The sequence below is a fragment of the Athene noctua genome, chromosome 5 (genome assembly GCF_965140245.1).
Source record: "Athene noctua chromosome 5, bAthNoc1.hap1.1, whole genome shotgun sequence".
In the NCBI taxonomy this organism is placed as follows: domain Eukaryota; kingdom Metazoa; phylum Chordata; class Aves; order Strigiformes; family Strigidae; genus Athene; species Athene noctua.
The window spans coordinates 7,081,499-7,103,184 of NC_134041.1; the positions used below are offsets into that span (position 1 = coordinate 7,081,499).

General features: G+C 38.7%; 1 protein-coding gene across 4 annotated transcripts; it reads right to left on the reverse strand.

Annotated features, from left to right (window-relative positions):
- Positions 1-1,429: 1,429 nt before the first annotated feature.
- Positions 1,430-21,621, reverse strand: SCP2 (sterol carrier protein 2). Of its 4 annotated transcripts, none has more exons than XM_074906191.1 (16): positions 21,434-21,621; positions 20,479-20,533; positions 19,860-19,931; positions 17,669-17,800; positions 16,707-16,771; positions 15,535-15,661; positions 14,597-14,660; positions 14,252-14,338; positions 13,495-13,645; positions 12,485-12,632; positions 10,472-10,579; positions 8,724-8,877; positions 5,755-5,848; positions 5,020-5,149; positions 3,498-3,577; positions 1,430-2,318 (listed from the first exon to the last, which is right to left on the reverse strand). In XM_074906191.1, the coding sequence occupies exons 1-16, from the start codon at positions 21,473-21,475 to the stop codon at positions 2,223-2,225; spliced, it is 1,605 nt and encodes a 534-aa protein (XP_074762292.1). In that variant the 5' UTR covers positions 21,476-21,621; the 3' UTR covers positions 1,430-2,222. The 4 variants fall into 4 exon arrangements, with proteins under 4 accessions (XP_074762292.1, XP_074762289.1, XP_074762290.1 ...); XM_074906188.1 differs by lacking the exon at positions 21,434-21,621 and adding an exon at positions 21,161-21,248; XM_074906189.1 differs by lacking the exon at positions 19,860-19,931 and having other exon boundaries at positions 21,434-21,603.
- Between the last annotated feature and the right edge of the window lie 65 nt (positions 21,622-21,686).

The window sequence follows — 21,686 nt, forward strand, 5'->3', positions numbered from 1 at the left end:
AGAACTTAGGAAAAAGCAGTGGATAAATTAGCAATGTTATTTTGTAGAGAGTTAACACTGCTTTCATTTGAGAGATATGACTCCTGCCTACTACAATCCTTTGGGTAAGTCAGTAAGTACACAAGAGGAAACCCAATTCAGATGACCAGATAGTTTACAGTGGAGCAAGGCCATATCTGTCCTATTAACACCAAACTAATGCCTTGGAAAAGAAGATGCACGGTAGGGTGATAAAAGTTGATTCATCCAGATATTAAAGCCCAGGGCTGAGTAGAAGAGCTGCAGGCAGGTCTGAACACTGAGTGCCTGGACAGTAAAACAGACAGTTGAAATTTCAGTATAGAGTGATGCATATGGAACAATAATTTTTAAAAAGTTTCAGCTTCACGGTGCAGAAATAATCACCAATTTAATATGAAGGAAATGACTTCCCAGTTTTAGGAGATCCAAGAGAACATCAGCTCAACACTAGCAGTGGGCAGAAAAACTGGGGAAAGAAAAATAAAAGCAGAAAACGCTCTTTTATCTTGAAGGCTTTTTAACAGGACAATTGGAAGGCAGCATACGAGGAGGATACATGGAAGACCAAAACATTACAAGGGTCTATCCATATGGCATAGTTAAACAGAACATCCTCTTCTTTGAGCTGTGAAGCCTGAAGGTATCAGGGCAAGACTATAAACACTAGGAGTGCCTTGAAGCTGTTCAACATTTCTTCCAGTAAAAAAACCCCCAAAACCTCAAAACAACCAAAAAAGCAAGTTAGAGGTATAAAACTGCAATGTATAAGATAATAAGGAATAGATTTAATTCCATATGACATGTAGGTAAGCTACTGGAATTCTTGACCCAGACTAAAAAAGCTGTCAAGGATTCAAAAAGGGACTGGACAAACTCATGAAAGACTATTCCACAGGAACCTCAGATACAGACACACCACTTCTAGCTCAAATTTGTGAGTTGAGGGGGGGGAAAAAAATCACTGGTAACTAGGAAAGTATTCTGGATAAACATATGTTGGGGCCATCTTAATATTCCTTCCAAGCTATCAATGGTCAAAAATTATAGTGGGCTAGATAGACTTTTGGTCTGACTGAGTACAGTCATTCTTAGTGCTCAGCAATCTGTTAACCATTCACACTAGAAAAGCAGAATGATTGGCTTGAATTAGCTCATTTTTATTAGGATTTTAGTTAAACCAGGGAAGTGAAAGTTTATGCATACGTTCCTCAGTCATGGCCCACATACGTGAGAATGTGAGGTGAAGATACTGGACTGAGATATAGTTTATAAAGTATCTACTGACAAAGCCTGAGGAGGAAAAAATGGATGACTGCAGGCACCCTTCATGACAGCCTGCATAAAACAGTCAATTCAGTGCATTAACATGAAATCCACGTTTATAAATCCAAGGAAGAAACACACAGAAGAACAGGAAAAGTATATTTAATTTTCTATTAAACTTCCAACCAGAATACATTTTTCCAAAACAGAAGTTAAAGCTTTTTACATTACTGATGGGAATTTCATAATGATCAACACCAGATTTTCTCAGGAGAAAACAGGTAAAATGTTGGTGATACTCCTTCACTGGTCTCCTGGCAAACCAAATCTTTTTTCAAGGTGATGTATTTCCAAATCCTGTGAATCTCAAAGCAACGTTCTAGTTCCTACTGAATTCTGGATATTTTTTTAATTGCAAAGTAGTAATAAGAAAAGTATTTTATAGCAAATTCCCAAAGCCTATTCTAAAAAAAATGTTAGAGATCCCCTTTCTAAGACCATTTTAATTCAAGCAGCAGCAAATTTGTTAGAATGGAAGTCTGAAAGCATTTGTATGACCTGCTATCACGGCTTTTAAAAAATGCAACTCATTTACTTGATATGTCAAGCTATTTATATAACCCTCCTCACTCTCTTCCCAACTAACCCGAACAACCGTAAGCAGCCTCATTTGACTCTTAAGTTTTATAAAATTTTTCTTATTGATGAAAACAAAAAAATTGTCATGAATACCCACCATATACCATTCGTAAGAGTTAGTGCCTCAAGCTTAGCCTAAAAATCTGAGCCATAGAGAAACTGATGGAATTTATCAAGAGAATTAATTTAGGTGAGAGAGCTCCAATCAAACCCAGCCTGCACCACATTACTGATAATGTCTAGTTTCATTCTACTTTTTTGTCAAGACTACAAAATACTGACTATTTACCCTAGTAAGTTCAAAGTTTAGCTTTGCCTGGCTGAAGTTGTAGATTCTGAAGTTTCATTGCCATGCCCATGTTCCCAGAAATCTTCAATTTTCCTTGAAAGAATGCCTAAAAAGAAAGACAGACCACATGAAATGCAACACAACATACTACCTCAAATGCACCCCTCTCAATAGTTACGGGCTGTTACGTATGTGTAGGTCTTAGCCTACAGACACCTCACATTATCAACAAATGTATTTTCTGAATAGTAAACTGAGAAAGTTGTATGCTTATTATATTTGTGGTACCTAAAGAGAATAAACTTGGTATTGCTTGTTTCTTGGACTACCGTAACGATGGATCTGTATACAAAGCAGGGCAGAACACCCAATGTTTTGGTGATGACAGTTCATATAAAAGTTCAGTATTTCATTTGAAGACAATAAAGCAATAGTGCACACTAGATGGCACAACTGATTTCTTACTCAAATCCTCCCCAGCCATTACTCATTGTCACTGATGAATTCAATTTTTAAAGTCTAGTTTGTGAAGCAGACATGCTAAAGATTTGGGTTTTTTTCCTCCAGACCTTGTAAAAACATGAACTGCATGCACTAAAATATCCAAACTGTAAATAAAGTTGCAATTGCTTCTGAATTTCCTACATGTACATTACAACATTTCTGTAACGTGTTTCACCTTCAAACTTCTCCTAGACACACTTCAGTTTGTGAAAATTCTTATTTACCCCATGACTACCAGGCCAAAAATTTAAAAGAATGTTACCTAGATTTAGAAGTACAGAACAGCAACTTAAAATTAACTTAGACATCTGGTTTTCTTGTATACTATGGCTGCTTTTAAGACACTGAGGAATAAAAAACTCAATCACAGGCATTCAGTGAATGCTCACCTCAATTTCTATTATTTGTCATCATGATTATTCCTTAGACTAATGCCAGCTATGAGTGTAAAGCCCTCCAAACAGAGGGCCAACATTTCTCCCTTCCTAAGCCAAATACTAGTTTCCCTCCCTTCCCTGCAAACAAAACACTATTATATCCCCCCCTTCTGGATTACCTACAGGATGTCTGAGTTAATATGTATCTGTTCAGAAGAGTAGATGCTGTCTTTCTTGATTAATCTTACTTTGGCCAATTTGTTCAGAGAAAGTCAAGAACTGTCATTTTTTCACATCAGCCATGGCAGTTTTGGAGGAGGGAATTTAAGTTGAAATAATTTACGTAAAACACACTCAAAACAAACAAGTCTGTTCTTTTATCATCTCATCTTTGCTATACTTACTGTCTGAGGATTCATTTTGCCAGTCATGAGAGCTAACAGGTCAGCATCAGCCATTGTAATGGTACAATCTGCCTTCTTATCTGTAAGACAGAGTTGACTATGAAGATTCAAACTGAGAGATGAAACAGTAACAGAAGCTGCAACTCCATGAATAACGTGTTGATACTACAGGTTAGCAAAACAGTACCTGAAGTACATACAAGTAAGAGCTATTATGAAAATATCAGCAAGAGATTACCCAACAGCCAACAGGCATCTGTGCCACCTTGTAGCACAGACCATCCCAACCCTGAAGAAAGATGGACCTTTCTAAAAGGTGCTAAGCAAATTCATTTCTTGAAAAGAAATAATAATCTACTTGTAATCAGACAGAATGTTAATTGCAAGCATTGACAATGGTCTTAAGTTTTATCAAGCCTAAATTTACTAGCATTACAATCAACTCAGAATAAATGTGTTGTCCCCTGTGACACTGTCAAGATACTCATCACTGAAATTTCAGGCATTTCCTGCCCTCTCCTTCAATGGGAACAACACGTGCATTCTAAAAGCACTCATTTGAATTAATTCAAATCCAGAAGTTTTCAGCATCTTCTTACCAGAAATAAGATGAAAAATTACTTTAGTAAGTTCTGATAGAAATATGTATATACCGAAGAGCCAAAAAATGCACACATCTCTTACACTCATCTGATTATTAAACTTACCTCTTTGATAAAATGTTGTCCATACAACAGAAAACAGTGCTTTTCTTTTAATAGTAACTTAGATGAATGAATTCCAAATCAAATTCTGTGTCATGTTTTTAATTAAAAAAACTTTATGATACATGTTCATAGATATATAAGATTCTGAGGACAGACTGCTACCTTTGGCTTTTTATTTGCATGACTAGGATGCATGAGCTCACATACAAGACAAGACATTTTCATGGAAAGGGTACAAATCTTTTGTTTCCAATAATTCTAAGGAGTTCCCCACCACCAGTCTGTGTCTTATTTGTCTGCTTTTTTAAAAATGGAACTTGGAAGTTTATGTCAGCAGGTTCAGTACTGAAATGAGTCAAATTTTATTGCTTAACTATCTGCAGAGGAGAAGTAACTTGACAAGACAGACCAGCTTATGACCTACCAGTGTCTTCAACAAAGCAACCAAAGAAACAGCTACAAGTTACATTTCTGGCCCAAAATTTAAAAGGCAAGAACAACAAAACCCTTCAGGTTTAAATTTTTTATTTTTGTTTTTTTAAAAGCTCTGATTCCTGTGAAAGTCATACGACAAGTATGTCTGGAGTCTCTAAGAAAACATGCGATTATTTAGACAGAATTCAGAGTAGAAGACATTTACTTCTTGGTCCAAAACATCATGGATTAAAAATGTCAGTAATATGAAAAGTTTAAAACTAAGGTAGATCTACACCACTTTTGTTCAAGGTCACTACAGGTTAAACAAAATATGAATTTGTATTAATTTTCATTAGTTTTATGTATTTCCTGAAATGACATAATAAAATAGCACTGACCTGAATTAACTGCCACAGAGCCTTTACCATTTTTCACATCTACTATCCAAGTTGCTTCTTTCCCATCAGGACCATCTTTTACTTTGAAGGCAAAGACCCCACCAATTTTCTTGACAAACTGCTCTCCTTCCTGTAATGACCATGTAATAATGTGCAAATTATTCATTTACTTCAAAATAACTTTAAAGTAGTTTGAATTAAACAGAAAGTCATTCAAAACCCTTTACCCTTTCTACCAACATAGAAGTATTTATTTCCCTCTATTAGGCATCACTTAAACAACCATTATAAAAACAAAACAAAAAAACCCACAAACACAGACTATGACTATCTATATTAAAAGCTATCAACTAAGAAAAATGACCACTGTCCTAACAGTCTTGTCTTTATGCAAGTCTGACAAAATGTGATTTCTTCTAAACACACTTATAAAGTGAGCAACAAACACCAAACACAAAGTTTCTTGTGTGTTAATTAGCAAGCTCCTCACATACAACCTAAACTTGCTTTTAGTGAAATACCCTTAAACAGGTAGGAACTCTCTAAAGAAAAAATTATTTAACATTATGGGACAGCGTAGAAAGATTTCTGACACAGCGAAATTCAAAGCTGTAACATTTGTTTCAAGGAGCAGTACTGAGGAAGTGATTGATGCTACTATATTCCCATCAGGTTTCATACCATGTTCTGTCATAAATTAAAATCCTATTTTAAGGAAAATCAATAGTCAAATACCTCTTGGAGCTTCTTTTCAATCTCTTTGAAGACCAAATGTGCCTTAAATCCATCAACAGCTGCGCTGAGAGGCACAGCCGCAATACGGCCAGTGCTGCAATGAAAAACCCATTCATTTACATACCTTTAATCACATTTTCCATATCTTCAAATTAGTATGATTAGACCTAACACCAGTGAGAACAGCCACACTGAAACACTTCAGCAGTATCTTCAAGGCCAGGTTGGACGGGGGTTTGGGCAACCTGGGCTTCTGGAAGGTGTCCCTGCCCATGGCAGGGGGGTGGGACTGGATGATCTTTAAGGTCCCTTCCAACACAAACCATTCTGTGATTCTATGAGTATAGAGCAATATATGATATCAAAGTGAAGATTACTCTCTGATGGCCTTGATAGCTTGAATTACAATCAAGTATCCAGATGTTTTTGCATGTACAGACAGGACACTAATTTTATAATGAAAATAAATCATTACACTATTGTGTGAAGAGAGCGCCGCACATTCACCATCTCAGAGAAATTTTTTTTTTTTTTTGGCAAAACAAATCCCCTTTTCCCTCCCAATTCAAGTGGGTCTCTTAACTGTCACAAGAGCTATTAAGCATTATTCCTGATTTTCTGAAGCAGTCATCCTGCATGGCCTGATAGTGGCATGAAACCTTATTCTTCATGTGAAGAGGCACTCAGAGCTGAAGAAAGTACACAGATGTCCAAAGAAATGGCAATTCAAGCAGCAGGAGAAACAAGTTTACAATTATTACCATATCTTGGCAACAGAGTTTAAAACTGTGGTCAGGTTTTACATTGTTAAAGTGACAGAATCACTTAAGCAAAGTTGCTAGAACTTATTTGTGTGATGCTAAGTAGATGTACAGTAAGTACATCTGTAAGTACTGTAAGTAGGGTAACAACAGTAGGGACTGTCTCATCTGAAGAAGACACATCAATTTTACTAATAAACCAAGGCTGTACTAACAAGATGTAAAATGGTAAAGTGTCAAAAAAAAAAAAAACCAAACCAGAACTGTTTCAAAGACTAATCCAAAATGGATCAAGTCCTGCTGTCATTTACCTTGATGTACACATTCTTGGCAGCTATTACTAAAGCCACTAATTACAGGCTAGATCTGAATCCAATGATTGTCTACCTCCACTGCTGTAGAAAAAATAGTATGAAGTATCTTCATAAACATGAAATGCCACCACCTTTCCCTTAATTACACAATACACAACATCATTCAATTACATAAGCAGTGTCTGAACAGATTAGCTGCACTGTTTTGTTCCAAAGTCTGATACACATTAGTGCAACTCCTTGTGTCCCGTATCTCCTGCACTCACAAGTCTTTGGGAGAGCTAAAGGTTTTTAAGCTTCTCTAATGTAAGATGAAACTAGTATTGCTAAGATTTCTCTTTTCTGAGTTGTTCTTAAGAAAGAATTTAAAAAATTCTTAATACCAATGTAGGTGAAGCAAGCCGTAGTAAGTTAGACTTCTAGCAGTACCTCAAGGCAACAAGTATACAAATAGCAACAGATTCCCTGTTTCATAGAAGTACAGTATTTTTAAAGAAAAAGCTCAAAGCAATGGAAAATACTGTACTTCCTGTGACAAACTTCCTCTCAGGTTTAAAACTGTGTACCAAACCCCACTGCCAAGTTTTTTGAGCATGTCTGAAGAGAATCCATGGGAAGGTATCTTTTTTCCTGTAACAAACCTATTTTCTCATATAGTCTAACTGCTTACAGATTACAGTAGTGATAAGATTATCACTTCTGACGCTGTACTACAAAAGCTACTGCTGCAGCCCTTCAAAATTCAATGTTTCTCTCCTTACCTCTTCCACTGATTATACTGTCACCCTTCTGCTTTAAAACCAAAACCATAAAACCCAAAAAAGAGTGGCTCAATCTTTCTAAGCAAGGTTGAAAGTGAAAACGTAAAGGCAACAGTGCATTAAAGAAGTCTCTCCTGAAATTACGTTTACAAATTTTAAGTATTTCCTCTCAATTCCTGTCCATCCGAGCATAGAACTATAGCAGACTACAAGACAGCTTCACACCAGGGTTCTCCTCTCACTCTGATGGATGCTACAATTCCAAGTACAAATTCTTTAGCCAGGACTGGACAAGTAACATGCCTGAATTCTAGCAAGTACTTAAAATACCACATGTAACACATGCAGCTGACAACAATTCTTCATAAAACCCAACTATTAACAATTTTAGCAGTGAAAGCAGGGGGTATCCCTATTCCCAGGGATGTCTTTCTTTTCTTGTTAAGTGCCCAGTTTCAATTAATTCATTTTAATGTGGCCTATTTTGTTCTTGGAAGTGTTTCTTTGTTTTGCTAGCTTTTTTTTTTCTCCAAGCATTAGACTTCTTACAGAAAATCATGTGAGCCATTTTTATGGGCCAGTCTGCTCTTTTCAATACCTTGTAACTTACAGTGCATACTGTTTATCAGGACTAAGATGCTGTGTGAATTATAATCTCTGTAAACACCTGCAGTGCTGTAGGTACACAACAGTTCTAACTTCTGAGCAAGTTCCAGTTTACAGTGGAATTCCTTCCTTGCACAGAGGCAAACAATTCTAAAAGAAATACAGTTTTGAAGCACAAAGATACAGGAGTACAGTGAACACATAGTGAGCTTCATTTACACCACTACTGAGCCCCCAGTGAAAGTTTCCACTGTCAGTATAACTACACGTTCATGAATGCTGAACACGCATTTTCATTCAGCAGTGCATTTTCTTGCGCTGTGCTCTATGAAGTCTGAGAAGTGACTATTTTGTAAGGCCCCTCTGTACACACAGTGCTTTTTTTTCCTCCCCTGTCAGTCAGCCTCACGCAGAGGGCAGACCCTCAACTACCCCACCACTTCTTCGCCCGGGGCATTAGGCCGCGGAATCGGAGCCTCCCGTCTCGCCTAAGCGCTGCGGGCGGCCACAGCCCGCGGGGCTCTCACCTGGCAGCCTCGGGGAAGCCCATGGCGTAGAGGGTGACCACCACGGCGCCGCCGAGGCCCAAGTTATGCTGCAGCGCGACCTTTGCCCCCGGGACCTGCCTGCTCCCGGCCAGGCCGCGCAGCTGCCAGCAGAGTTCGGCGCACTGCGCCAGGCCTGAAAAGTCGAGCACAGAGCGTGGGTGGTTAAACGAGGCAAGGAACATACCGCAGGCATGTTCCATAAACTCCCTTCCCTGGCAAGCTGTTAAGCGAATACGTGCAATAGGATTTCAGAAAGCTAATTCCTGACAGCTCAGATACAGAGAAATATTTATCTTTTTGGGAGGCCCAAACTGAATGCAAATCCCTTTTCGTTATAGCCCTGATTTTCAGATTACCCTCAGCCTCCCCGTACTATTCCATTGGCTATTTCTGCAATTACAATCCAGTTCCACCACACACACACTTCTTCACCCCATCATCCACAGACCTCCATCCCTTCCTCTCCCTTCCCCTGGACTGCTGTGTAGGCCTTTGGGCAAGACAGAGGATAAATCTGCATTTTATGCACCAAATTTCACACGTTGCCATAACATAACGAAGAGGATAGGTAAGAAGTTTTATAATTCTAGTCATAGGATGTAAATGAAACCTGTTAATTCTCATCTCTCAGCCTCAAGGAGAGAATGTGTACCATGGTAGAACCTGCCCTGGAATAATTTGGCAATTTAAGATGATTTACATGACCTCTGATTAGCATACAGCTAGCCTCAAGACTGTTATATAGTGAAATTAAGCTGGCAGTCTATAGATGTGTCATTTTCTGCATTTTAATGACTCTGCCCCCCCCATCCCATGGCAGTAGGGAGAGGCATTGCCAGTAATTGCCTCTACATTTATCACTGGGTAAATGACAAAAATCTACCACAAACCTAGCAGTGTAATACTCTCATCCTGTTACAGATACCCACAGTCTCATTTACCTGGAACATTTTTCTTCCAAAGTTTCCCAATATCTCAATACCGCCCCCTCCCCACACTAACTGCAGATTATCTAGCTGTTATTGCTGTTTAGATGAAGGTTTCTTGTTCTACAGGTTTCCTCTTCTCCAGTTTTCTGACAACTTGTCCTTTCCAAACAAGGAAGGTGAATTATCTTCACAAATCCAAACACATGTTATCCAAGAGCCATCTCATTTGGAAGCAAGCATAGCAGTTTAAAGAACACAAAAAGCAAAACAGAAAAAAAAAAAAAAAAAAAGAAGAATCTATGTTGCTGGGAAATGGTGACTGGGCTTCTGTTACAAATATCAGATAAATACCTTGACATCCAAGGCTTAACAGAAATAGCTTTTATTACAGCCAATAAGGGTATAGGCTATTCAGATGCAGTAAGAGTCTCAAAAATCTGAATTTTAAAGAATGACAACATATGAAAATAGTTATTCAAACTACATTCAGCAGAAGTTGTACTATTGAGCAATTATTTAGAAAAAAAGTTAAGCTGTTTTAGAGGCTGCTTTCATAACAACAGAAAAAAAGCACCATAGAATTAAGTAAGATGAAATTCACACACCAAATCTTTTGGCTTGGGCAATCCTACATGGTCAAACTCCCTAATGCCTGCATTAGTTGAAGATGAGGATCAACTCCTAGCTGTACGAAGCCCTCATGTTTTATACAGACAAATAAAAGTGGGAAGCATCTGCCTGCTCAAGAGCTCTCTCTCGTATCTAACTGGCATGACTAAATGAAATGGTTTTGCATACCTGTAGCACCAAGAGGATGTCCCTTTGAAATCAAGCCACCACTAGGATTAATAACCCATTTTCCTCCGTAAGTATTGTCTCCTCTGTCAATCAGGTCACATGCTTTTCCTACAAAACAGTATTTATAAAATATAAATGTTATTTTTTGCTTTTAAGTGGTTTTTCGTTTCTGCTGTGACTTACCAAAGATGCTGCATGTCAGTCAAAACCTAAGAAATACTACACCGCAGATTTTACAAAGAGCACACTGAGATTAGCCAAACTACATTAATGAGACTTGCTTATATCACTGGAGAAAGCGTAACATGGCAAAGTAGTAAGACGGCTAGCATTTGATACAAAAGTTTTAAATTTGCTGTCGAACTATTTTGTTGATATACGGTATTATGATATAATCAATATAACGAAGTTTTCATGATTTTATTAAAGAAACTGCAGTAATAACTATGTTTTTTGTAAAAGAGGGATTAGCTGTAATTTGTGACCCTTAGGAGATGGAGGTCCTGGTGAACACCAAGTTGGACATGAGCCCTTTCCACAAAGAAGGCTAATGGTACCCTGGGCTTCATTAAGACAGTCAATAAAACCATTCATAGGACTAATGCTTAGACTTGCTTAGCTTTCCAGATCATTAGTTCCCATGCTTTCAGCAGACAGTTCTCCTTTTAACCCGTCTCTTACTCCTTTATTCTTGTACCAGCTTCTTCAGCCTACATTATTAACTTTGAAGTCTAAAAAAAAAAAAAATCTGCCCTATTACCTGTATTTATAACTTCTGCCATTAAATGAAATACCGGGTTAGTCTTGCACATCCAAATCCACAATGTGGTTTAGCCACTTCACTAATCTCTACATCTAATTAGTCTACTGTTTCAAGATAAGTTTCAAAATTAAGGTCAGAGTGACAGAAAGGTGGTGAGACTTGCATTATTAAATTACCATACACAGACTTATAGGTCAAATAGACAAGTACCATCAGGATTCTTCTGTATCTTCGATTAAAGGAATGAAGCTAAAAAGCTTAATGTCAATGTTTACCATTTTTACAGCACATACCATAAAAACACAGCAAAGACAGTAAAAAGCAAGCATTCAAAGGCAAATATAATGTCTTACTGAAGTTGTATGAACTTCTGTTTCAGTGAGGAGAAAGCTTAGACTTAATACACCATCTAGTGATAGAGTATGATATTTTCTCAAAATTAGTTAAAAACAAATTAGAGAAAGATTAGATCAGATGGTTATTTATTCAAAGCAAGAATACATTTAACGTTAAAATATATCAAATACTGAAGTAGCTGTTCAATGTATTACTTATTTGAAATCAAACAAGACCCTCAGTAGAAAATTTTAATGGTTTGATTGCATACATAGAACTAAACTCCACTGCCATTTAACCTATTGTAAATCCACTCACTTTGATGAAATTAAACTAATCTGGACAGAATGTGCACTGTTATACAGTTGACTTTAGAGGCATGTTCAGAGCTTGCCAACAACTCTGTATTTTCAAAGGCAAATATGTTTCAAGATTTTAAAAAAAGTCACACCAAAGGTAAGTAACTTGGTAAGGCTCTCTAGGGAAAATTCTTGTCTGATTTTTTTCTTCTTAAAAGGAAATACAAAGATGGAGGGAAATCTTGGGGTAGGTAAGTATATAGCTCTGAAAAAGGGGCATAATACTGCGAAAGATCACAAGAGTCCTTCATTCCCTTGCTCTGCTTGCTTAAATGAGCCATCCCTGCCCAAGGCAGCCATATCCTTTCAGATAGTTGTCCAACACTTAAACTTCCCTTGTGTAGTTCTTCACAGTAACACGCTCATTTGTTAAACCAATTCTAGAGTTTGCAGGTCTTCCTATATTACTACAGTGGTAATGTGCTTTTCCCTCTTATGAGGTTAGCTAATAAGACCTTCCAATATAAAAATCTGTCCAGTAGAAAATTCAAAGTTTTAATTACATGAACAGATAAATATTTTTAATAAAACAATGATCTCCATTGATGCTGTTACCTTCTGGACAGAGTCCCAGAGCTTCATAGGTAATTAATTCATTAACAGAGAAACAGTCATGAAGTTCGATCACATCAACATCTGTAGGTTTTAGGCCTGCTTTTTGAAAACATTTTTCTGCAGCTTTTTTAGTCATATCATAGCCAATCTGCAACAAGAAGAATAGCTAGCAATTTCAATTCTACACTTAGTTTTAAACATGCTTCTATACATCCTGTAAATGAAAGTAACCTGTAGGAGGTGGCCTTCTAATTTATTTTAATGTATCACATATCACAGAGTTTAATATTCATACAGTATGATTTGTATAGAAAGAAATAATACATTCTAGGTGTCACTGTTGGTATGTGGAAACTTTTTGTGGGAAATTCTCTAGTTTCTCAACCTTGCTCACAAGCCAAATTGCTCCTCTGTATGACTTGGAACAGCAGCCTTGAAACAAATTCTCAAACCATTTTGTTACTTTTTTCTATCAGCCTTCTGACTAGAATTGCATTTGAAACCCAAACAGAACATGACTGCAGTAGAAAGTATTGGGTATTCTAAAGGTTTGACTTACATCCAATGGTTTTAATCAATACACAGTGGGATCAAAATTTTGCAGTTCGGGTCTTTTCCTTTATTCTACTTAAGCAAGTAATGATGACTATACCCAACAGGTTATTTCAGCTTCAGTATTACACAGAAATAAGTAAAACTGTTTTAAGTTTCATTACTCTTATAAACAGAAAAATGAAAGAAATGCTTTTCTTGCTGCTCAAATTGTTTAAAAAGTAGCCTTTAAATAATTTGTTAAAAACTAGGTTTCTGATAGCCTGTTTATAAATTTGTTACTCTTATTCCACAACCATACCCTCTGCTTACTCCACCTGCCCAAATGAAATTACTTTTACATTCACCACAAAGTATAATTTGTTTGCTTACTGTCACGGAAACCTCTACAGTATCATTAGGACTTTCTTAAAAAAACCCTTTGAGGAGTATCAGGGAATACAAAACCGTAAACTTACCGCCTTTATACAACTGTTTTCTTCAAACGTGCTTGGATAATCAGAAGCCATCACCTGTGCTAGAATTTCCACAGCTTTTGGCTGTAACTTCATCCTTTTCACAAACTCCTCGCTAGCCAAAACTGCAGCTGCAGCACCATTTGATGTTGGACTGATTGAAAGAAAAATAATGATGTCATCATTCTAAATTAGTAATGCCAATCTTCCATAGAACTATCTTTTAATACAAACCAAGAAACAAAAAGGACAAACAGTGCCTGATGCCACTGAAACTATAAATTCCACCAGTGTTTGCTGGACACTTTCAGTAATATTTGGAAGAGACATTTGAAAAGCATGACATCAAAATAGAAACTTTAATGATAAGTTTTTCAATTTAGGAAAAAAAAAAATCAATGCTTCTACTTGGCTATAAACATTAACAACAAGTCTTTCAGGAGTGTATAGGAAAGGCTGAAGAATTAACACTTTACAGCAACAGATGCACATTGGTGAAATACAGAATGACCTGAAAGCTCCAAAGTACAAAACATATTTCAGCTTGCTGTATTATACTGTGAACAAGTATCTAGATAGCATTTGAGTAAGACAGAGATTCTACATTTGCTTTATTTATAAGAAGTTTTACTTAAAATAATCCATAAGTTTTAATTTACACACAAACAAACTTTTATTTAAATAGATGTCCTACCATATTTGTCTTTAAAAAAAAAAAAAAAATCAATATTTATTTCACAGTGCTAAGTTATCTCCTTACCAACACTGTAAGACAGTCAAGTAATCAAAAACTTTGCGAGAATGCAGAATTTCATTAAATGAGTACTTCTGTTGGAACTGGGAATACCTAAGAAAAACATATAGATGCCATCTTAGTTTTAGCACAACCTGTAGCAGTAGATATACTACTACCATACTATTAGGCAGCTATAAAGCTGTTTTTACAAAGTATAAGACACTGGATATAGAATTTACGCTGGGTATCGTTCTCATTCCATAATAAAGAATATACACTGCAAAGTACTTCTAAAATAATACACAATTTTGCAAGAATTTTTTAACAGCAACGTATGTTCAGTATAGAGGTAGAGTACATTAAACTCACGGGTTTTCAGTTGAATGGTTATGATTCTTCAGTGCAACTTTTGCAAAGTATTCTGGACTTGTCCCTGGCAAGGGAAAAGAAAGCTGTGTTGAACTACCCTGTTTACCCAAACAGTGCTAACATAGCATTTTAAATACCGTGTCATAAGAATTTGACCTTTACAAGCGACTCATTGTTATCAAGGTTTTCCACAGAACTCAACTTAGGTCTAAAAATTAGATAAAGAATTCTAAACATGGCTGAGTTTTAGCTAACAGAACATCCTATTTGGATATTTAACATTTACTAACATAAAAATACAGAAAATAAGGGCATTTTATTTGAGGTATTATTACATTACTAAAACCTGAATGCTCGTTTTCCTATCAGTGCAGAACAGCTGCAGTGAAATACTAGAATCTAAGTTTAAAATTCTTTCATATGCTAATCTAAAACTAAGTGCAAATAAAAGATGCTCAACAGCCCAGTCAGTTGCCTTGGAGCCAATTCCCTTCTCTGGCGAGGGGGTAAGAAATGGCAGCGGCAGCAGCCTAGTACTATACATTGATTGAATCAAATACCTGAAAACTTTTGTCAAACAATTCAGTCCCAGGCCTATCTACTCATCCTAAGACACAAGGAAAAAATGCAGGGAGTTATGCAACCCAGACCTTACAGATACACAACCCATACCATTAGCATGATTACTAGACACTCTGTATCATAGCCTTAATTTTGTCTCTTGATAGTTTTGTTTGCCTATGCATCACCAACTTTTCTGTAGATAACTCTTTATCCAAATGTATTCCCATACGTGTTAGCTACAGATGTTGCAGTTGTAGTACTTGGGTAAAAGAAAGGACACAATGCTAGAATTTAAAAAACCCCAATATCTTAATATATATTTTTTTAATCATTTCATTAAAATAGGACAATGAAAAAAATGTATTTTAACATACCATGTATCGCCATATATTCTTTGCCAGCATTTGCAAACAACTGAGGGGCTATTGGAGCACTTGCTAAGCCATATTTATCTATCATAATTTTCAAATGTCTGTCAATTGGACTAACTCTGTCTGAAAACTAAAAAGAAGAGAAACAGTTATAAGTCAGTCATCATTTCCTTTTCCTTACAACATCGCCACAAAAGTGGCAGGATTTCAAGCAAAATAAGACGTTTTTCTGATATTTTAACAATTCCACTGGACAGTATGTTGCCTTTTAGTGACATGTTTTGAATCATTCATAATTTCCCAGCTATAAGAAAGAGTAAATAAACAGAAAATGCCTAATATTATAATCACTGCACTGATTCGGGGCAAGGACCACTACTTTGTGATTTCTATCAGAGTTACTGTTTTCAGCAGAGGATTTCAGGTATTTTTCACCTCAGCTTAATATCCTATAGTTAATATAGTTTCAAGTTATAAAATTAATACTGTACTAGTACTTTCAATGAAGCTTAAACAAATATCATAAAGCATGTTAAAGATAACTCTTAGTCATTTGAAACAGTTGTTAAATTTAACATTGCTCACCCAAACCTCTGAAGACATTTTCATTTGGCAGTTCTGTAGTTAAGTGACATATAGGCTCTAATGCTGCTTGCCATAAGGCAAAATACAAACAACCCCCTCCTACACTTCTTCAGTAAAAAGAAAGAGACAAGAAAGAAAGGTTTACAGAAGTTGCTGGTTTTTAGAAAAGTGTGTTAATTGGCCAACTGAGTAAGCATTAAGCCAAAATCCAGAAGACCCAGATTCTTTCTGCGATTTGCTGTGTCATTTTGAGGAAGACACTTCAATTGCTCGTGCTTCAGTATTCTATCTGGTACTTTCATTAATCCCCATTAACCCGGCCTTTAACATATACTTGGCAAAATACTAAAAGCATGACATACTACGTAAAATTAATTCTAAAACATTCCATACAAAATTGGTATATCATAGCTGCAATCAGAATCATAAAAGTCATTAAAAGTTTCCATGGATCAAAATAATGGTTTATTTTGTAATCATCTACAGCAACATCTTAAAGCAACTGGTATTTATGAGAATTTTTCTCAAAAGAATGAGGTGTATGTCACCTGTGAATACAATAAAATGTATAAAGTGTTTCAGACACTTACAGCTGAACCAAGAGACCCTTTTGACATCCTCTCAAAGCCAAGTGCCAGAACACAGTCTGCCAAACCTTAAAATAAAATTTGTGGCTATTTAAAACACAATGTAATTATAAATGACATTATGTACTAACAAGTATTCAGTTACAATAACTATACATAAACATCTACTAGCTGCTCTTCCTCCTTCATTTTTGAAAGAGTCAAATTGGGGTGGGAATGGTATCAATACAGACATATTGATACTGAAGAAACTAAACTATTTTGACAGCAATTATCTCAGATGACCAAGCACTTATGTCTCTACTACAAATACCAAAATAATATAGAATGTTAGACTTTTCATTGCAGAAACATCAGCATTTAAGTGCAAGAAGGTATCAAAGTCCACAGAGGAAACACTCATCTGTCAGTTGAAAGCATAGCCTGTCACAAGGTGTTGCTCTTCTCCCTCTTCCAAAAATGTTATAGTCAAACACTTGTGTTAACTTCAAGTTAAAAAAAAGAAAAAAAAAAAAGGTAAGCTTTTTATCAGATTCTTTTCTCCTTTTCAAGCTGCAGAGCCTAGTGTCTTGCAGTACTGTAATGCAATTTGTTCTGCACTGCTCCAAACAATTCTTCCAGAAAAAACTTAACTAGCTTACTATGTTCGTACAGCTTATGGCACAGGATAGGACATTTATATCCATATACACCATGTTACTGCATCACAGACATAGTCTTTTAGGTGCACACATAATGCTCTGGTTCATAGTGATAGTCTTACTCTTTTAAAAGTGCTTGGTCTTATGCTTGTATATACAACAGCCCAACCTTTTCAGCTGAGGCAGAAAACACAACTTTGCCTATGAGGATAGGACATTTACAACTCGAAGTACTCACACATTCACTAATTCCATTCTTCATTCAAGTTACTTTTGTAGAAATAGAGAATATGCATTACCCAGCCCCAGAGCAAAACAACTCACCTCCTTCTACTAGCTGTTTGGCCATGAACAAAGCAGTCGATCCAGTAGCACAGTTATTGTTAACATTAATGATAGGAATGCCAGTTATACCCAAACTGTGATAGACAGCCCGTTGTCCACTGGTTGAGTCACCTTTATACAGAGAGACAGTATTAGAATAAGGTACACACACAAACTTCATCAGCAAAAAGAAATCCCACCATGTCCGTGCAATGCTACCACTTGAACTGTAAGCTTCAACTTTTGAAATCTCATCTTGAGTATGTCTCTCAAATATCCCCAGTACAAGAACCTTAGTAACAAGAAAATCATCAGATTTTAAAAACGAAAGTTTGTCCTGCTTCTGTGGCTGTGAATCCATGAAAGAAAAGCAGACTGGACAGAAACATCTCAGAGGTGCAGCTCGGAAGCTGCTTACAGGTATCACAGCTGTACTGGCCAGGCTGGAACTCCAGCGTGAACTTGAGTTGAAGGGACTGTGATCTGCGGATGAGTCCATGCAGGAGCCCGTGTGCAGCCGTGGATAAGTCCACAGCAGAGCAGGTACATCTCAAAGCATCTGTGCAGCGGTTATGTCTGTGCCACAGCAGGTGTATCTCTGAAGGCACTGCGGCCCACAGGCGAGGCCACGCTGGAACAGATGCACCTCAAGGTGACTGTGGGTACGTCTGTGCCACAGCAGGTACGGCCCTGAACAGACTGTGGCTCACAGGTAAGGCTCTGCTTGGAGCAGGTACACCCCTAAGGGACCACAGCCTGCAGGTAAGTCCAGCCTGGAGCCGGGGCAAGGGGAGGAGTTCACTGCAACATTAAACACGATGGTTTGGCCCAAAGGGGCCAGGGTTGGAGATTGTAATGGAAATATCTTTACGTTGCTGTAACCCAGGATTTAAGTTGCACATTATGGGAACTACTATAGCAGGAACCACCTGAATCAGTGGAGGACAAGCCTTACAGGAAGCAGAGGTAAGGCAGCAGTGACTTGCCCTGAGGTGGCTCTGGTGCCTAATACCTCCATGTAACACATCACCTCTCCTGTCCCGAGTGAGCACTGTAACAGATGGAGCCCAGAGACACAGACTAAATGACCTCAATGGACATTTTGCAGGCATTTTACAGGGGCAGTCCACAGACTAAGGGAATTATATCCATCTATTACATCAAAGGATAGGAAGGAGGTGGGGGTTAATGAGGATGTATTGGATACTGTGGGACCTAAATACATAAATGGTATGGAATAATGGGTTAAGAATGTGCTTGCTTTAGCTGGGATAGAGTTAATTTTCTTCATGGTAGCTAGTATGAGGCTGTGATTTGGATTTGTGCTGAAAACAACGTTGATAACTCAGGCATGTTTTTGTTACTGCTGAGCAGTGCTTACACAGGGTCAAGGCCTCTTCTGCTTCTCCCACCACCCTACCAGCGAGTAGGCTGGGGTGCACAAGGCGTTGGGAGGGGAAACAGCCGGGACAGCTGTCCCCAGCTGCCCAAAGGGATATTCCATACATATGACATCCTGCTCGGCATACAAAACTGGGGGAAGAAGGAGGAAGGGGGGGACTGTTGGAGTGATGGCATTTGTCTTCCCAAGTAACCGTTACGCCCTGCCTTTCTGGGGGTGGCTGAGCGCCTGCCTGCTGATGGGAAGCAGTGAATGAATTCCTTGGTTTGCTTTGCTTGCATGTACAGCTTTCACTTTACCTGTTCAACTGTCTTTATCTCAACCCATGAGTTTTCTCACTTTTACTCTCCCAATTCTCTGCCCCATCCCACCAGGGGGTAGCAAACAAGCAGATATGTGGGGCTTAGTGAACACAGAGCATCACAGAAAGAATAAAAGAATTTTCAGGTCTATCGCCATAAATTTATAACAAATAAGTTTTGCACCACTTGAATAAATATACCACCTGATCTTGCTGAAAGAGCTACTTGTATGAAACACATTTGCAAGATAATTTTATGGAACTGTAAACTCCACAAGTAAACAGACATAGATCTGTGATCGCTAAAAGTAGTAATTTTTAAGAAGTTTGAGATATTTAATCATGTCATTTTGTAGAACTATCATAACCTGAAGCTGATGGGATCCCCCATCTTTTATCCACATAGATGTGGATAAACTTTATCCACACAGATGTCTGCAATCAATCATCCCAATGCAATCACATCCCAATCAAATGACATTACTTACCATAAACATAACCCACACATGCCTGCTCCACCATTGAATACGGAATCCCAGCATCAGCTAAAGCCTTCTGGCCTAAAAAAAAGTTCAAAAATTGAAAAAGTTTGAAAGGTTTAAAAGGTAAAAAGAAGCAGCTCTCAACCATAACAAGCAAATCTAGACTAGTATGTACAATTCATGCATTCACAAACAAGAGAGTGCTGTAAAAATTCTTTATTATATGATGCAAATGGTTAATACAGTCTTGCATCTTAATTCTCATAAGGACAATTTTGCAGTATTTTGAGTTCTGAACAAGCTCATTTATCTGAAAATTTCATGCAGTCAATGACAAACAAAGGCTGTTTGTCTCAATAGCGACATGTTTGAATAGTTTAGGTAGGTACAGAATTATTTAAGTGACCAATTTTAAGCTATTCTTCTGACTTCAGTACTGGAAGGCAGTGAGTTGGACAGGTCAGTTATGAATTCTGTCAAAGTGTTCTTTTCTATCAGTTTTAGATTTGCTTTTTATATGTATCTATTTACTGAACAGTAGCTGTTCCTTCATATGTATAATAAAAAGATTAACTGTAAGACTTAAAGTGTCACAATCAATCTAAATGCTTTATTAGTAAATTACCTGCCTCCGCAGCCAGGTCAGGATAATCAATGCTGTCGTCACCAGGCTTTGTGAACTGACAAGAGAAAAAGAATCACAGTAAAATTTAATACCTCTTTTGTTCAAATTGGTATGTTTAAAAGCTTTATATTTAATTTAGAAACATGTTTGTGAAAAATCCGTTTTAAATAATGCAATTTAATTGACTCAAAAGTCAATCAGGGTGAACCGTGTGCTGGCAACCAGAATGACCGAATCATCTAGGCTGGAAAAGACCCTGAAGATCATCTGGTCCAACCATTAACCTCACACTGAGCGTTCTCAAGCCCACCATGTCCCTCAGCGCTGGGTCAACCCGACTGACCAGCTACAGAGCCGCCTCTGGAGAGGAGCTGTAGGGCCCTGCCCGCTGCGGGCAGCTGCCCGGAGCCCAGCGGGAGACGAGTCCTTGGCCCCAGGTTGCGGTAACACGAGGGCACACTTTGGCCGTTCTGAGTCTGTTCTATCAACCTTCTCACCGGAGCTTCAAAATGTTTAATTTGGCCGGCGGATCCGCCCTCCCTGACACACCAACCACGGCTGAACTTTGCGCGGAGCCGCTACCGCCCAGGCCTGACCCGCGGGCGCAGGCCGGTACCGCGCTCCTCTCCTCTCCGCGGACGCGCTGCTGAGGCAGCCACCGTCATTTTGCGAGGGGCCTTACCCCCATGGTTGGGCTGGATGATCTTCAAGGTCCTTTCCAACCTAGACAATTCTGTCATTCTGAAGCGCACGGCCCCCACAGCGCCGCCGGCCCCCCGCGACCCTCCCTCAGCCGCCGGACGCCCGGAGGAGGGGGGGTGGAGGGCAGCGAACGGAACACCCCTCAGGAGCGCCGCCGAGACAACACCCGCTCGCACCCACCCGGGCGCCAAGTTTGGCTCTGCCCTCCCGCACGGCCCCAGCGCGCAGGCCGGCGGCGCGGACAGCCCCGTACCTTGGTCATACCAACGCCCACCACGAACACCCGGCGCTGCATGATGGCGGCAGGCGAGCGCGCACCCCGTCCCCCTGCTGCTGCCCCTGCTCCGGCCCTCCGGCCCAGGCACCGCCGAGACCGCGGGCAGCGGCACGCCGCGGCGGAGGAAGCGGCAGGGCGGGAGGCGGTGGCCGTCTCTCCCCTCCCGCCCCACACCCCGCCTTCTTAAAGGCGCAGCCGCCCTCCGGTCGGTCCCCGGAGGCCCGTCCCC

Excerpts from the sequence above, each read along its gene's own strand:
- SCP2 (XM_074906191.1), bottom strand. The coding sequence starts at position 21,475 with ATGCAGCGCCGGGTGTTCGTGGTGGGCGTTGGTATGACCAAG. Across the intron at positions 19,932-20,478 it reads TGACCTGGCTGCGGAGGCAG|GCCAGAAGGCTTTAGCTGAT; the intron begins GTAATTTACTAA and ends ACTTTTTTTTAG. Across the intron at positions 8,878-10,471 it reads ACATCCTCTTGGTGCTACAG|GCCTGGCGCAGTGCGCCGAA; the intron begins GTATGCAAAACC and ends TCGACTTTTCAG.